At 42.8% G+C, this 14,795-nt stretch overlaps 1 protein-coding gene across 3 annotated transcripts in view; it reads left to right on the forward strand.

The window, feature by feature from the left end:
• CYB5R4 (cytochrome b5 reductase 4) overlaps positions 1–14,795 on the forward strand; it is a 353,527-nt gene that overhangs the window by 227,034 nt on the left and 111,698 nt on the right. For all 3 annotated transcript variants that reach the window (XM_073626888.1, XM_073626886.1, XM_073626887.1), the window contains one exon: positions 2,720–2,749. In XM_073626888.1, the coding sequence (XP_073482989.1) occupies positions 2,720–2,749 (30 nt within the window). The remainder of the gene's footprint in view (positions 1–2,719; positions 2,750–14,795) is intronic.

Genomic DNA, 14,795 nt, shown 5'->3' on the forward strand with positions numbered 1-14,795 from the left:
GTCATTCACTAAGAGTCACACTTTGAATTTAGCATTTTGAAATTTACAGTTTTTGTCATACCAGCATTCCTCTCTTTCCTATTACATATGGCAAATGTGATTACACCGTATCTGTCCCTGAGAAAGTCGTTTATACAAAACTCCTATGTGTAGGGGTGGGCTCCTAGTGCAATTACAACTGGATACAAAAGTGCTTTCAGACTCTCCAGTAATCTTGTGGGTCAATTGTGATGGTAAGCGGCTCTTCAGGGATTAAGCACTGGGTGTTTTTAATTTCCACTTTATCAGCACAGCGGTGGCAGGACATTTTTTATTGGAATTTGGGGTATTTAATCATGGAAATATAGAAGTTTTATGGACTATACTTTATTTACAGTGGATGTTTTGTAAAAAAACATCCATCTAGTATGATATTCATGCACTGGTTTAAGTAGGTGCTTCTTTGTTATTGATTTGACATTGCATGTACTGTACATTACAGTATTTGAGGTAGGTGCTGATTCATTATTCTTTTTGATTATTTTTAATAATTGGGTTTTGTGTTTTTTATGTTTATTATTTTGTATTTATTTGACCATAATCACTATTAACTAAGCTGTCTAAGTTGCATGTCTGTAACAAGCTCTGTGTTGAATTGATCCAACAGAGCATTTTTCTTCATTGAGGCTTCGTCAGGAAGTGGGGGGGACCAGTTAAAGAGGCAGAGAACAAATCATGATCTCATCTTTAAAGGTTGCAGGACACTTGGACACAGAACACATGTTTAATGAAGGGGCAGAGGGTGAATTTAGGGAGACTTGGGAAGGGGCTGCATGAAATGGGGCTTAAAGATCAGAGAAATATAGTAGGCTTGGGTTATGGAGAGAGAGAGACAGGAGATCATAAAATTATGAGACACTAACCGAGGAGAAATGGTGGGCTTTCTAATGATAAGTACATGACAAAGTGTCAGCTGCACTGGATCTTGGATGATTAGCAAGATGATAGAGACCAGAGAGTAGCTTGTGAGATTAGATTATAGTGAAGATGAGTGGAGTGAGAGATGCAGAAACTGATTACAGCATGGAGGCTCAACCTGTGGCCCTTCAGCTGTTGCAGAACTACAAGTCCCTTGAGGCATTGCAAGGCTGACCATTAAAAGCATGACTCCCAAAGGCAGAGGCACGATGGGTCTTGTAGTTCCGCAACAGTTTGAGGGCCACAGGTTGAGCACCTTTGGATTACAGATATGTAAGGGGGAAAGGGGTCAGTGGGAACAGGTAGTGACAAGGAGAGAGCAGAGAGAGGTGGGAGTCTATTATGAGCATAGGAGGGAAGAGCGTACTAGGCAAAAAGTATAGTGTGGGTGCAAAGTGTCATGTATGAAGTGCTGTTTGTCCCTCCTGTGGGCAAGATCAACATTTCATTCACTTTCTTAACTTATGTGAAATGGAGGTGGAACACTCTACACCAATCGGAGGATATGACATTAGTAGGAAGATGTAGGGCTTAGTATTACTGCACTCCAGCACATTCATTAAATGTTGGGTATGAAAAATATAGGAGAGAGAGAATGAGGCAGGCACAAAAGAGAGAGACACTGTTGAAATATAGGAGAAGGTGCAAAGTGGTCACATTACAGGAGTGCAGTGACCGTAAGGTTAGAGAGAAGGGGCAATGAAGTTTAGATTGAAGAAGGGGTACAAAACAAGTGAAATATTTTGAGGATGAGAGTTTGGAAAAATCATCCAGAAAAGTGTAGCCACGGAGTAGGGGAGAAGAAACACTTTTAAAGGGTACCAGGTGAAAAGGGGCCACAGTGGAGAAGATGACAGCCTTAAGTGGAATATAAGCCTGGTACACACTATTTATTTTTTTTCGTTCAACCCAGCAGGGCTGAACAAAAATAAACTGACAGCTAAGCGATGTTAATACATACAGCGATCTCCCCTGCTTTGCTATTGTGTTTTGACAGGTGCGACGCACCCCCCACGAGAATACTACGGTCAGCACTCTTAGCCATTGGCAGACCTTTTTCAGTCATGCCCCATCAGCCAGCTTCTGTCCAACCGGCTGCAGTACACACGGGCCGAATGTCGGCTAGTTGATAATGAACCGGCCAATGCTGCCCGACATTCGGCCCGTGTGTACTAGGCTTTAAGCTGGCCAGATACTGACAGATTTTTTGTATTTTGTTCATCCTGTAGGAATGAGAGAACTGAAATGGGCTCCTCCATCCACACTGTGCAGCACACAGACAGACAAATTGCTCCTGTTGGACTACTGTATTTTGACAGCTGACAGATGTCATATATGATTAACGTGTGTATGTGTCCCCATTTGGGAGGTATTCCCATTTGGGAAAGCATTTCAATGGACACAGAGACAACAGCAGAAACACTTTTTCATAAGAGTGGGGATGACCCTGCGACAGTGTTTTTGTTGCTGAATGTGGAACCGGATTATTTTACTTGATAACCTGCAAGACAATAAAAAATAACTGCTGCATTTACTAAAACTAAGTGATTTTTCATCTCTCGCTGTAAGAGAATTAAAAAAATTTAGCCAAATTAATTTGTATAAAATTTCATCTTATTGGTAAAAATAAGTATTGTGGAAGTTCATATAATAATGATTTGCTATAAATATTTTTTATGAACTCCTACTTTAATATTCCTGTGTATTGTTTATGCCAGTAGCTTTCATGCATGTAAACCATTATTTGTCTTTTTTTTTCTAGAATTGGAGAACACAATACAAGGTTTTCAAGGTAAGAATAAAAAATGTTTAGCCATAAAATTGAAAGGGTCATGTGTTCTTATAATTAAAAGTTTAATTTTTTGTGTGTTTTGAAGGAGTTCATTATTGTTTTCTTGCTTTGTGTGTGAACTTAATATGGGCATATACTGTACATACACTGTAATTCCTCTTAAAATACTCTTTCCTTTGTTGTTATTGCTAGAAAAATATACAATGTGGTGAAAGGTGTTGCTGAATGTTATATGCAAAAAAAACAGACATTAGTATGGACTAATACCAAATAAAAGTGTGTATAAGGGCGCTCTGAGTAACAAGCAGATATCAGTCTATGTAGAAATAGAAGATGGCCTTCATGTACTTCCAGCAGCACTTGAAGAGAGAAGCAAACTCTGGAAGTAAAAGGAAACGAAAGAAAGGCGCCTCTAAGTGCTGAAGTAAAACTTTATATTTCCCAAAATCGTCCTATCGCATGTTGATGATATCACTTCTGGTTTGCTGTCCACGCTGGTTGTTGGTCCCTTCCCGTTGACGCCACTTCCTGGATTCAGCTTCCATGCTGTCTCAGACAGCCTAGCTGTCTTCCCAGTATCTAGCCGAGTTGTGGCTTTCATCTACCGGCCACATCAGAATATATGCTACCATAGAATTACACTTCCGGATATCCCTGAATGCCAGACCACCTGCTATATTACTAATATGATGTGCTCCTACCCATCCACCCTTTTGTAAGTGTTTTTAACCCTTTTGGGAAATATAAAGTTTTACTTCTGCACTTAGAGGCACCTTTTTTCTTTTCAAATAAGGACTGATATACTGCTTTAAAAAAAATGACCTTGGATCCCTATATGTCTGGAACAGACATATGGGTAAAATTAATTTTTCACACTTACATGGTCCTTCAATAGGGCTACTTTCACACTGAGGTGTTTTACAGGTGTTTTTGTGCTAAAAATAAGGCCTGAAAAGCACCTGTAAACTGCCTCTTCTGCAGCCCCGGTGTGAACGCCCGAGTGCTTTCACACGGGGGCAGTGCGCTTGCAGGACGGGAAAAAAAGTCCTGCAAGCAGCACCTCTGGGGCGGTGGGGGAGCGGTGTATACACCGCTCCTAAACTGCCCCTGCCATTGAAATCAACAGGCACCGATCCCAACGCTTTTCGGGCTCTTTTAACCCTTTCCTCAGCCGCTAGCGGGGGTTAACAGCGCCACTATTACATTGGTAAGGCGCCGCTAAAATTAGCAGTGCTTTACCGCTAACGCCCCCCCCCCCGCCGCCCCAGTGTGAAAGCAGCCTAATGGTGGTCTGAAAGCAGCTTCATCTAAAGCTGTTCCTTCAAGTGCCACTTTTTTCTCCAAAAATAATCCATACATATCCATGACCTAAAGTAGAATTGCAGCCTAACACCAACTAGTCTTAAAAAAGTTCCCTTCCCTGTCCAGCTTCCTATGCTGCCTAACCCATGTAATAAAGATGCTTGTACCTATTTTTAATCTGCTTCGGTCCAGTTGCATGAGCCGCTGTGTTAGTCAGTGGTGGCTGCAGGGCGAGAAAGGAGTGTTTGGCAACGGCTGGGAATTCCGGGAGCCATAACGTCACTCATAGACTTCTATGTCACAGCTGATGTCGGTAGCAGGAGGGGGTAAGGAGCATTTTTAGGACTAGTAAGTGTTGGGCTGGAAATCTCCTTTAATGGCCCTGTAATCTAATTTTCATTAATTTGTTTCTTACTGTGTTTTCTGTTTCCTTGTAACATCATCCACAAGCTCCGTAACCTCTCCTTTTCCCTCTCACTTGAATTTGTTTGGAACGAGCAGTCAGTTGCAGTTATGTGTACTGCTGTATGCACAATACAATTCTCAGATCCTCGTCAACCCCGTGAGTGAGCTAGAGTGTGGCTGCATTCCTACATACAGTGGGACCATTGAGAACAAACGTAGCCACCCTCTAACAGGAGGTTGGATCACTGCTACAAAAAAGAGGAAACTGGCAGCAGTAGAAGGTCCTTTTTTTAAAAAAAATGTAAAGTGGTACTAAACACTGCTTAATTTACATTCACTCTTCTCGTTCTGTATGTGGATGATGGCAGTGTAATTACTTTAATGAAAAAACCATCCAAGTACCTTTTTTCTAATCAGTATACAGTTGTCACATGACCAAGCTCTTTCCCAGCCTGTCTACAGCAAAACCGTGGCATGAGGAGCTTCTTGTCCTCTTCTGCTGGTCACATGTTCAAATAAAATGAAATAAAAAAACAGCCTTTGGCATACAAAGTAAAAATAGTTAATATCAATAAACTGTTTTAAATTGCCATACTAATATATATTTGAAATCAAATCTTTAATATTTTTTTGGCAATGACATGGTATGGCTGGATTTCTGCCAGTCACGGGCTGTGCCACTCCCCTCAAGCCTGTGTCTTAGAATAATGGGGAGATGAAGCCTCTATCTATCAAGATGTAATATCCTGCCCCCCATTGTATTTAGCTGGTTAGTGGGCATGGAGGAGGAGGAGGGAGGGAGTGGCCTGTCATTTACCACTGTGTATACGCCCACATGTGTGACTCTAAAGTCATATGGGCTGCTCCGATGTGATAGGGAGGAAATGGTAGAAAACACACTGAAAGCTGAGCATGTGCACTAGCTGCCAACACTGTTCTAAAAAATCCCCAACTGCAGTGGGGATATGAACAGGAGGGGGAGAGCGAGAACAGCAGGATCAACCAAATTTTTGAAGAATACAGAAAGTTAATCCCATAGTGACTGAGGGCGTATGAACAGCATGTAATACACCATTTTTAATAGTTTTTTCAGGCAGGAATAATGATTTCCTCAGGGTGGTAAACTGGGCAGTTGCTCACAGTTCTCTGATGGTGTCACAGTCTTGCCCTTTGCTGTGGTTGCAAATCTATGTTACTCCTCTGAATACATTTTCTGAGATACTGAATTTTGGGTTTTCACTAGCTATAAGTCATAAACCTCAAAATTAAAAGAAAGAAATGCTTGAAATATATCACTCTGTGTATAATTAATCTACGAGTTTCACTTTTTGAATTGAATTACTGAAATAAATTAACTTTTTGATATCCTAATTTTTTGAGATGCACCTGTACATGGAGTTAGACTAAACATACACATTTTTAAATCACTTAAAATTAATGTATGGTCAATATCATATTGTTCTTATGCTAAATGTAATTAAATATCATTTGTCACTATACCATATTCCAGAAGTGAGCATAGGACAGAAAGGAAGGCACTAGTGATAATATATCCATAACATCTAATCCCGGAGTTAATGTGTTACCAAATCAAAAACTAAGCCTGAGAAATCATATGGAGAAATTTATATTCCCTGAGGTTTAGCACTTCACTATACTTACACATACAGTATCTCACATAAGTGAGTACACCCTTCTCATTTTTGGAAATATTTCATTAACCACTTGCTGACCGCCGCACGACTATATACGTCGGCAGAATGGCACGGGCAGGCAAAAGGACTTACAGGTACGTCCTTGCCTGCCCGCGGGTGGGGGGTCCGATCGGACCCCCCCCCCGGTGCCAGCGGCGGTCGGATCGAGGTCAGGGTCGATCGAAGGTGAGGGGGAGGCCACTCATTCGTGGCTCCCCCCTCGCGATCGCTCCTGGCCAATGATGTGCTTCCTCGGCTTCTGTGAATGTAAACAGAAGCCGAGGAAGTGATGTCATCTCTCCTCGAGACGGTCTTTTCGTCCGGCGCCGAGGAGAGAAGACATCCAAGTAAGTGCACCAACACTACAAATACAGTAGAACACGCAGGCACACTTGTCACCCCCCTGTCACCCCCCAGTCACCCCCCGATCACCCCCCTGTACCCCCACACATACTGACACCAATAGCAGGTTTTTTTTTTTTCTGATTATTGCATTGGTGTCAGTTTGTGTCAGTTAGAAGTGTTAGGGCAGTTAGGTTAGTCCCCTTTAGGTCTAGGGTACCCCCCTTAGGTCCAGGGTACCCCCCTAACCCCCCCTAATAAAGTTTTAACCCCGTGATCACCCCCCGTCGCCAGTGTCACTAAGCGATCGTTTTTCTGATCGCTGTATTAGTGACACAGGTGACGCTAGTTAGGGAGGTAAGTATATAGGTTCGCTGTCAGTGTTTTATAGCGACAGGGACCCCCATATACTACCTTCTAAAGGTTTTAACCCCTTGATTGCCCCCTAGTTAACCCTTTCACCAGTGATCACCATATAATTGTTACGGGTGACGCTGGTTAGTTGGTTTGTTTTTTGTAGTTTATTACAGTTTATTACAGTTTATTATAGTTTTAGGGCACCCGCCGTTTATTACCTTATAAAGGTTTAACCCCCTAATTGCCCGGCGGTGATATAAGTTAAGTTTTTAGGGTCAGATAAGGTCTGCGTCGCCCCAGGCAGCGTCAGGTTAGCGCCAGTACCGCTAACACCCACGCACGCAGCATACACCTCCCTTAGTGCTATAGTATCTGAGCGGATCGATATCTGATCCGATCAGATCTATACTCCCCAGCAGTTTAGGGTCCCCCAAAAAAACGCAGTGTTAGCGGGATCAGCCCAGATACCTGCTAGCACCTGCGTTTTGCTCCTCGGCCCAGCCCAGCCCACCCCACCCAAGTGCAGTATCGATCGATAACTGTCACAAAACACTAAGCACACATAACTGCAGCGTTCGCAGAGTCAGGCCTGATCCCTGCGATCGCTAACAGTTTTTTGGTAGCGTTTTGAATCAGTCGCTGACAGTCAGGAGCTTTTTTGCCTGTGAGTCTCACTAGTGTACCCCTAAATTTAGAGGCCAAAATGGCAAATCGAAGGTACACTAGTGAAGAGGCCTACACGTTTCTGAGCATGACATATAGTGAAGAGGAAGTCACTCATCTGTCAAGTTCAGGCTCAGAATACGAACCTGTAGAGGACAGCGGCTCCATGACAGATAGCTCTGACGACGGAGTTGTGGTCCCTGCTAGGGTCAGGCGTACCAGACCCCGAACTTCTTCTTCTGTCCTTGAAGTGCAAGAACCACAGGTCCCTCGTATGGAGCAGAGCAGTACTAGTGCCGCTACTCCTTCTGGTGAACTGGCAAGCACCAGCGGCCTAGTACACCCTGGTCGTACATCCAGCACTGCAGTATCACGTGGTGACGTGGCGAGTCCCATAAGTGCAGTTCAAGCTGGTGAGGTGGCAAGCACAAGTAGGGTCCCGCTGCCACCAAGAAGACAAAGACAGGCCCGTCGTGCCCATAGTGCCCTTCCTGCTGCATTGGCCAATCCGAATTGGGTACCCACCACTTCTGCAGCACCCGTATTGCCCCCATTCACTGGCCAACCCGGAATTCAGGTGGAAACAGTTGATTTTACGCCACTGGATTTTTATTCACTGTTTTTCACCGAAGATCTCTATAGATCTATTGTGGACCAAAGCAATTTGTACGCTGGTCAACACATCGCCACTATTCCCCAGTCCTCCCTTGCCAGAGATTGGAGACCAATTACGGTCTCCGAATTTAAGGTCTTTCTGGGCCTTTCCCTCCTCATGGGCATAACCAAAAAGAGTGAGTTGCGGTCATATTGGTCCACTGACCCAATTCACCATATGCCCGTGTTCTCTGCCTCCATGGCCAGGGCACGATACGAGCAGATTTTGCGGTTCATGCACTTCAACGACAATGAACTCTGTCGTCCTCGTGGAGACCCTGGATACGATCGGCTCTACAAAATTCGGCCCCTCGTAAACCACTTCAACCAACGTTTTGCAGACTTGTTTACCCCCCATCAAGTTGTCTGCGTTGATGAGTCCCTGATTAAATTTTCTGGCCGCTTGTCATTCAAACAGTACCTTCCCAGCAAGCGTGCCAGATACGGGATCAAGATGTATAAGCTCTGTGACAGGGCCACAGGCTATACATGTAGATTTATGGTTTACGAGGGCAAAGATAGTCACGTAGAGCCGATCAACTGCCCTGACTACATAGGAAGCGCTGGCAAGATAGTGTGGGACTTGGTGTCACCCTTATTCGGAAAGGGGTACCACTTGTACGTGGACAATTATTACACGAGCATGCCACTTTTTAGTCACCTTTTTGATCATCAAATTGGAGCATGTGGCACCGTGCGACCTAATCGCCGGGGCTTTCCTCAGCGGCTTGTAGATTCCCGTCTTAGGCTGGGGGAGAGAGCCTGCTTGCAGTGTAATAACTTGCTCGCTATGAAGTGGAGGGACAATAAGAATGTTTTCGTTCTTACCTCCCTTCATGCAGACACGACGACCCAAATTACTACGGCGACTGGTGTTGTGGAGAAACCCCTCTGTGTCCACGAATATAACCAAAATATGGGAGGGGTGGACCTCAACGACCAGTTGTTGGCGCCGTACCTAATTGCCCGTAAGGCCAGACGCTGGTACAAAAAAGTGTCTGTATACTTATTTCAATTGGCTTTGCTGAATGCTCATGTGCTATACAGAGCTTCAGGACGGACTGGATCCTTCCTTAAATTCCAGGAAGAGATCGTCAGAGCCCTTCTGTTTCCAGACGGTGCTCCACCTCACCTTCCCCAACCAAATGCAGTAGGCCGGCTGCATGAGAGGCATTTTCCTTATGCCATCCCGAGTACCCCTACCCAACGAGCCCCCCAAAGAAAATGTCGTGTCTGCAGCAAGCGCGGATTTAGGCGTGACACCCGGTATTATTGTCCCTCCTGTCCTGGCAATCCTGGTCTTTGCATTGGTGAATGTTTTGAACGCTACCATACACTAGTTGAGTTTTAGCGTAGGGTACAGCACTGCACAGACTAGGACACACTTTCACAGGGTCTCCCAAGATGCCATCGCATTTTGAGAGACCCAAACCTGGAACCGTTACAGTTTTAAAAGTTACAGTTATAAAAAAAAAAATGTAAAAAAAAATACACAAAAAAAATATAAATTAAAAAAACCAAAAATAGTTGTCGTTTTTATTGTTCTCTCTCTCTCTATTTTCTCTTTATTGTTCTTCTCTTTTTTACTGTATTCTATTCTGCAATGTTTTATTGTTATGTTTTATCATGTTTGCTTTTCAGGTATGTAATTTTTTTATAGTTTAATGTGTTTTAACCATTTTTTTGTTTTCAGGTACGCCATTCAGCTGCAGCGCGGATTTATTTATCTTGACAGCAACAGCGTTTGCTCCCACGATACATAAAGCCGTGACTCCAGCGCTGTCGGAGGTGATTTCACCACCACAGTTACATACTTCAGCATATATGCCGAAGCGTGGGGGCAGCAGTGGGTGGAGGAGCGATTTGCTCCTGCCTTTTGTGGGAGGATGCCCCCATGCTTCGGCATATATATATTTTAGGTAGGCACAGGTTGCGTTAAATGTTTTATTTTTTACTATGTTTTTTTTTTTTGTATTTGCTTTGCAGGTATGGTAAGTATTACTGTTATACTGTAATGTTACTTTGTTTTTTGTTAACCATCATTTGCTTAGCAGGTACGCCATTCAGTTGCAGCGCGGATTTATTTATCTTGACAGCAACAGCGTTTGCTCCCACGATACATAAAGCCGTGACTCCAGCGCTGTCGGAGGTGATTTCACCACCACAGTTACATACTTCAGCATATATGCCGAAGCGTGGGGGCAGCAGTGGGTGGAGGAGCGATTTGCTCCTGCCTTTTGCGGGAGGATGCCCCCATGCTTCGGCATATATAAAATGGTGCATGTATGCCCATCATTAGAAGTGGGTGGATGAAGGGAGGTATTCTAATGGTGGGCATACCCACCGATCAAGATCTTTTTTTCGTTCAGCCCACAGGCTGCATGAAAAAAAAGTTTACAATGTATGCCCAACAAGGACCAGCAATGTACTGGTATGTTGCTGGACTTTGAGTGGTTATACCAGAATGATGCCTGCAGGTTTAGGTATCATCTTGGTATCATTCTTTTCAGCCAGCGGTCGGCTTTCATGTAAAAGCAATCCTAGCGGCTAATTAGCCTCTAGACTGCTTTTACAAGCAGTGGGAGGGAATGCCCCCCCCACCGTCTTCCATGTTTTTCTCTGGCTCTCCTGTCCCAACAGGGAACCTGAGAATGCAGCCGGTGATTCAGCCAGCTGACCATAGAGCTGATCAGAGACCAGAATGGCTCCAAACATCTCTATGGCCTAAGAAACCGGAAGCTACGAGCATTTCATGACTTAGATTTCGCCGGATGTAAACAGCGCCATTGGGAAATTGGGAAAGCATTTTATCACACCGATCTTGGTGTGGTCAGATGCTTTGAGGGCAGAGGAGAGATCTAGGGTCTAATAGACCCCAATTTTTTCAAAAAAGAGTACCTGTCACTACCTATTGCTATCATAGGGGATATTTACATTCCCTGAGATAACAATAAAAATGATTAAAAAAAAAAAATGAAAGGAACAGTTTAAAAATAAGATAAAAAAGCAAAAAAATAATAAGGAAAAAAAAAAAAAAAAAAAAAAGCACCCCTGTCCCCCCCTGCTCTCGCACAAAGGCGAACGCAAGCGTCGGTCTGGCGTCAAATGTAAACAGCAATTGCACCATGCATGTGAGGTATCACCGCGAAGGTCAGATCGAGGGCAGTAATTTTAGCAGTAGACCTCCTCTGTAAATCTAAAGTGGTAACCTGTAAAGGCTTTTAAAGACTTTTAAAAATGTATTTAGTTTGTCGCCACTGCACGTTTGTGCGCAATTTTAAAGCATGTCATGTTTGGTATCCATGTACTCGGCCTAAGATCATCTTTTTTATTTCATCAAACATTTGGGCAATATAGTGTGTTTTAGTGCATTAAAATGTTAAAAAGTGTGTTTTTTCCCCAAAAAATGCGTTTGAAAAATCGCTGCGCAAATACTGTGTGAAAAAAAAAAATGAAACACCCACCATTTTAATCTGTAGGGCATTTGCTTTAAAAAAATATATAATGTTTGGGGGTTCAAAGTAATTTTCTTGCAAAAAAAAATAATTTTTTCATGTAAACAAAAAGTGTCAGAAAGGGCTTTGTCTTCAAGTGGTTAGAAGAGTGGGTGATGTGTGACATAAGCTTCTAAATGTTGTGCATAAAATGCCAGGACAGTTCAAAACCCCCCCAAATGACCCCATTTTGGAAAGTAGACACCCCAAGCTATTTGCTGAGAGGCATGTCGAGTCCATGGAATATTTTATATTGTGACACAAGTTGCGGGAAAAAGACAAATTTTTTTTTTTTTTTTTTGCACAAAGTTGTCACTAAATGATATATTGCTCAAACATGCCATGGGAATATGTGAAATTACACCCCAAAATACATTCTGTTGCTTCTCCTGAATACGGGGATACCCCATGTGTGAGACTTTTTGGGAGCCTAGCCGCGTACGGGACCCCGAAAACCAAGCACCGCCTTCAGGCTTTCTAAGGGCGTAAATTTTTGATTTCACTCTTCACTGCCTATCACAGTTTCGGAGGCCATGGAATGCCCAGATGGCATAAACCCCCCCCAAATGACCCCATTTTGGAAAATAGACACCCAAAGCTATTTGCTGAGAGGTATAGTGAGTATTTTGCAGACCTCACTTTTTGTCACAAACTTTTGAAAATTGAAAAAAGAAAAAAAAAATACGTTTTTCTTGTCTTTCTTCATTTTCAAAAACAAATGAGAGCTGCAAAATACTCGCCATGCCTCTCAGCAAATAGCTTGGGGTGTCTACTTTCCAAAATGGGGTCATTTTGGGGGGTTTTGTGCTATCTTGGCATTTTATGGCCTTCGAAACTGTGATGGGTAGTGAGGAGTGAAATCAAAAATTAACGCCCTTAGAAATCCTGAAGGCGGTGATTGGATTTCGGGGCCCCGTATGAAGCTAGGCTCCCAAAAAGTGCCACTCATGTGGTATCCCCATACTCAGGAGAAGCAGCAGAATGTATTTTGGGGTGTAATTCCACATATGCCCATGGCCTGTGTGAGCAATATATCATTTAGTGACAACTTTGTGCAAAAAAAAAAAATTGTCACTTTCCCGCAACTTGTGTCAAAATATAAAATATTCCATGGACTCAACATGCCTCTCAGCAAATAGCTTGGGGTGTCTACTTTCCAAAATGGGGTCATTTGGGGGGGGTTTGTGCCATCTTGGCATTTTATGGCCTTCAAAACTGTGATAGGTAGTGAGGAGTGAAATCAAAAATTTATGCCCTTAGAAATCCTGAAGGCGGTGCTTGGTTTTCGGGGCCCCGTACGCGGCTAGGCTCCCAAAAAGTCCCACACATGTGGTATCCCCATACTCAGGAGAAGCAGCTAAATGTATTTTGGGGTGCAATTCCATATATGCCCATGGCCTGTGTGAGCAATATATCATTTAGTGACAACTTTGTGCAAAAAAAAAAAAATTTGTCACATTCCCACAACTTGTGTCAAAAAATAAACTATTCCATGGACTCAACATGCCTCTCAGCAAATAGCTTGGGGTGTCTACTTTCCAAAATGGGGTCATTTGGGGGGGTTTTGTGCCATCTTGGCATTTTATGGCCTTCAAAACTGTGATAGGTAGTGAGGAGTGAAATCAAAAATTTATGCCCTTTGAAATCCTGAAGGCGGTGCTTGGTTTTCGGGGCCCCGTACGCGGCTAGGCTCCCAAAAAGTCCCACACATGTGGTATCCCCATACTCAGGAGAAGCAGCTGAATGTATTTTGGGGTGCAATTCCACATATGCCCATGGCTTGTGTGAGCAATATATCATTTAGTGACAACTTTTTGTAATTTTTTTTTTTTTTTATTTTTTTTATTTTTTTTTGTCATTATTCAATCACTTGGGACAAAAAAAATAAATATTCAATGAGTTCAACATGCCTCTTAGCAATTTCCTTGGGGTGTCTACTTTCCAAAATGGGGTCATTTGGGGGGGTTTTGTACTGCCCTGCCATTTTAGCACCTCATGAAATGACATAGGCAGTCATAAACTAAAAGCTGTGTAAATTCCAGAAAATGTACCCTAGTTTGTACACGCTATAACTTTTGCGCAAACCAATAAATATACGCTTATTGACATTTTTTTTACCAAAGACATGTGGCCGAATACATTTTGGCCTAAATGTATGACTAAAATTGAGTTTATTGGATTTTTTTTTATAACAAAAAGTAGAAAATATCATTTTTTTTCAAAATTTTCGGTCTTTTTCCGTATATAGCGCAAAAAATAAAAACAGCAGAGGTGATCAAATACCATCAAAAGAAAGCTCTATTTGTGGGAAGAAAAGGACGCAAATTTCGTTTGGTTACAGCATTGCATGACCGCGCAATTAGCAGTTAAAGCGACGCAGTGCCAAATTGTAAAAAGTGCTCTGGTCAGGAAGGGGGTAAATCCTTCCGGGGCTGAAGTGGTTAATGACAACACTGAAGAAATGACACTTTGCTACAATGTAAAGAAGTGAATGTACAGCTTGTATAACAGAGTAAATTTGTTGTCCCCTCAAAATAACTCAACACACAGCCATTAATGTCTAAACCTCTGGCATGATTTGCTACTACAGTGATCAGTGATACAGCTGTACACGAAGTACTTTACATTTTAGCAAAGTGTCATTTCTTCAGTGTTGTCACATGAAAAGATATCATGAAATATTTACAAAAACGTATCACTGGATGAATGCACGCAATTGCAATAGTTTTCTATGTGGCATGTTTACAATACACACTGAATTTCTGTGTTCTGGACATGTGCTCTAAAATGCAACATGTTTGCATTTTTTCACACATACATTGATGTAAACATGCATAAACAGAAAATATGCCTTTAAATTCACAGAAATTTAGGCAGAAAAATGTTCGTTAAAAAAAAGTAGGCAAATTGTTATAAAAACGTACAGTACAGTATATACTTACCTATATTGAGCTCGCTCCAGTCCAGTCACATGATCCTGTGTCAGCCAGCGGTGGCTGCAGGGAAATGGAGACAGCGCCCAGCAATGGCTATGAAAGCTAGGAATAATGACATCACCCGTGGGCTCCCAGGGTGCAGCAGTTGTTGGTGGTCCCTTCTCTTCCCTGCAGTTGCGGTGGCTGACACAGGGGAGCT

Source organism: Aquarana catesbeiana, linkage group LG04, assembly GCF_042186555.1.
Source record: "Aquarana catesbeiana isolate 2022-GZ linkage group LG04, ASM4218655v1, whole genome shotgun sequence".
In the NCBI taxonomy this organism is placed as follows: Eukaryota; Metazoa; Chordata; class Amphibia; order Anura; family Ranidae; genus Aquarana; species Aquarana catesbeiana.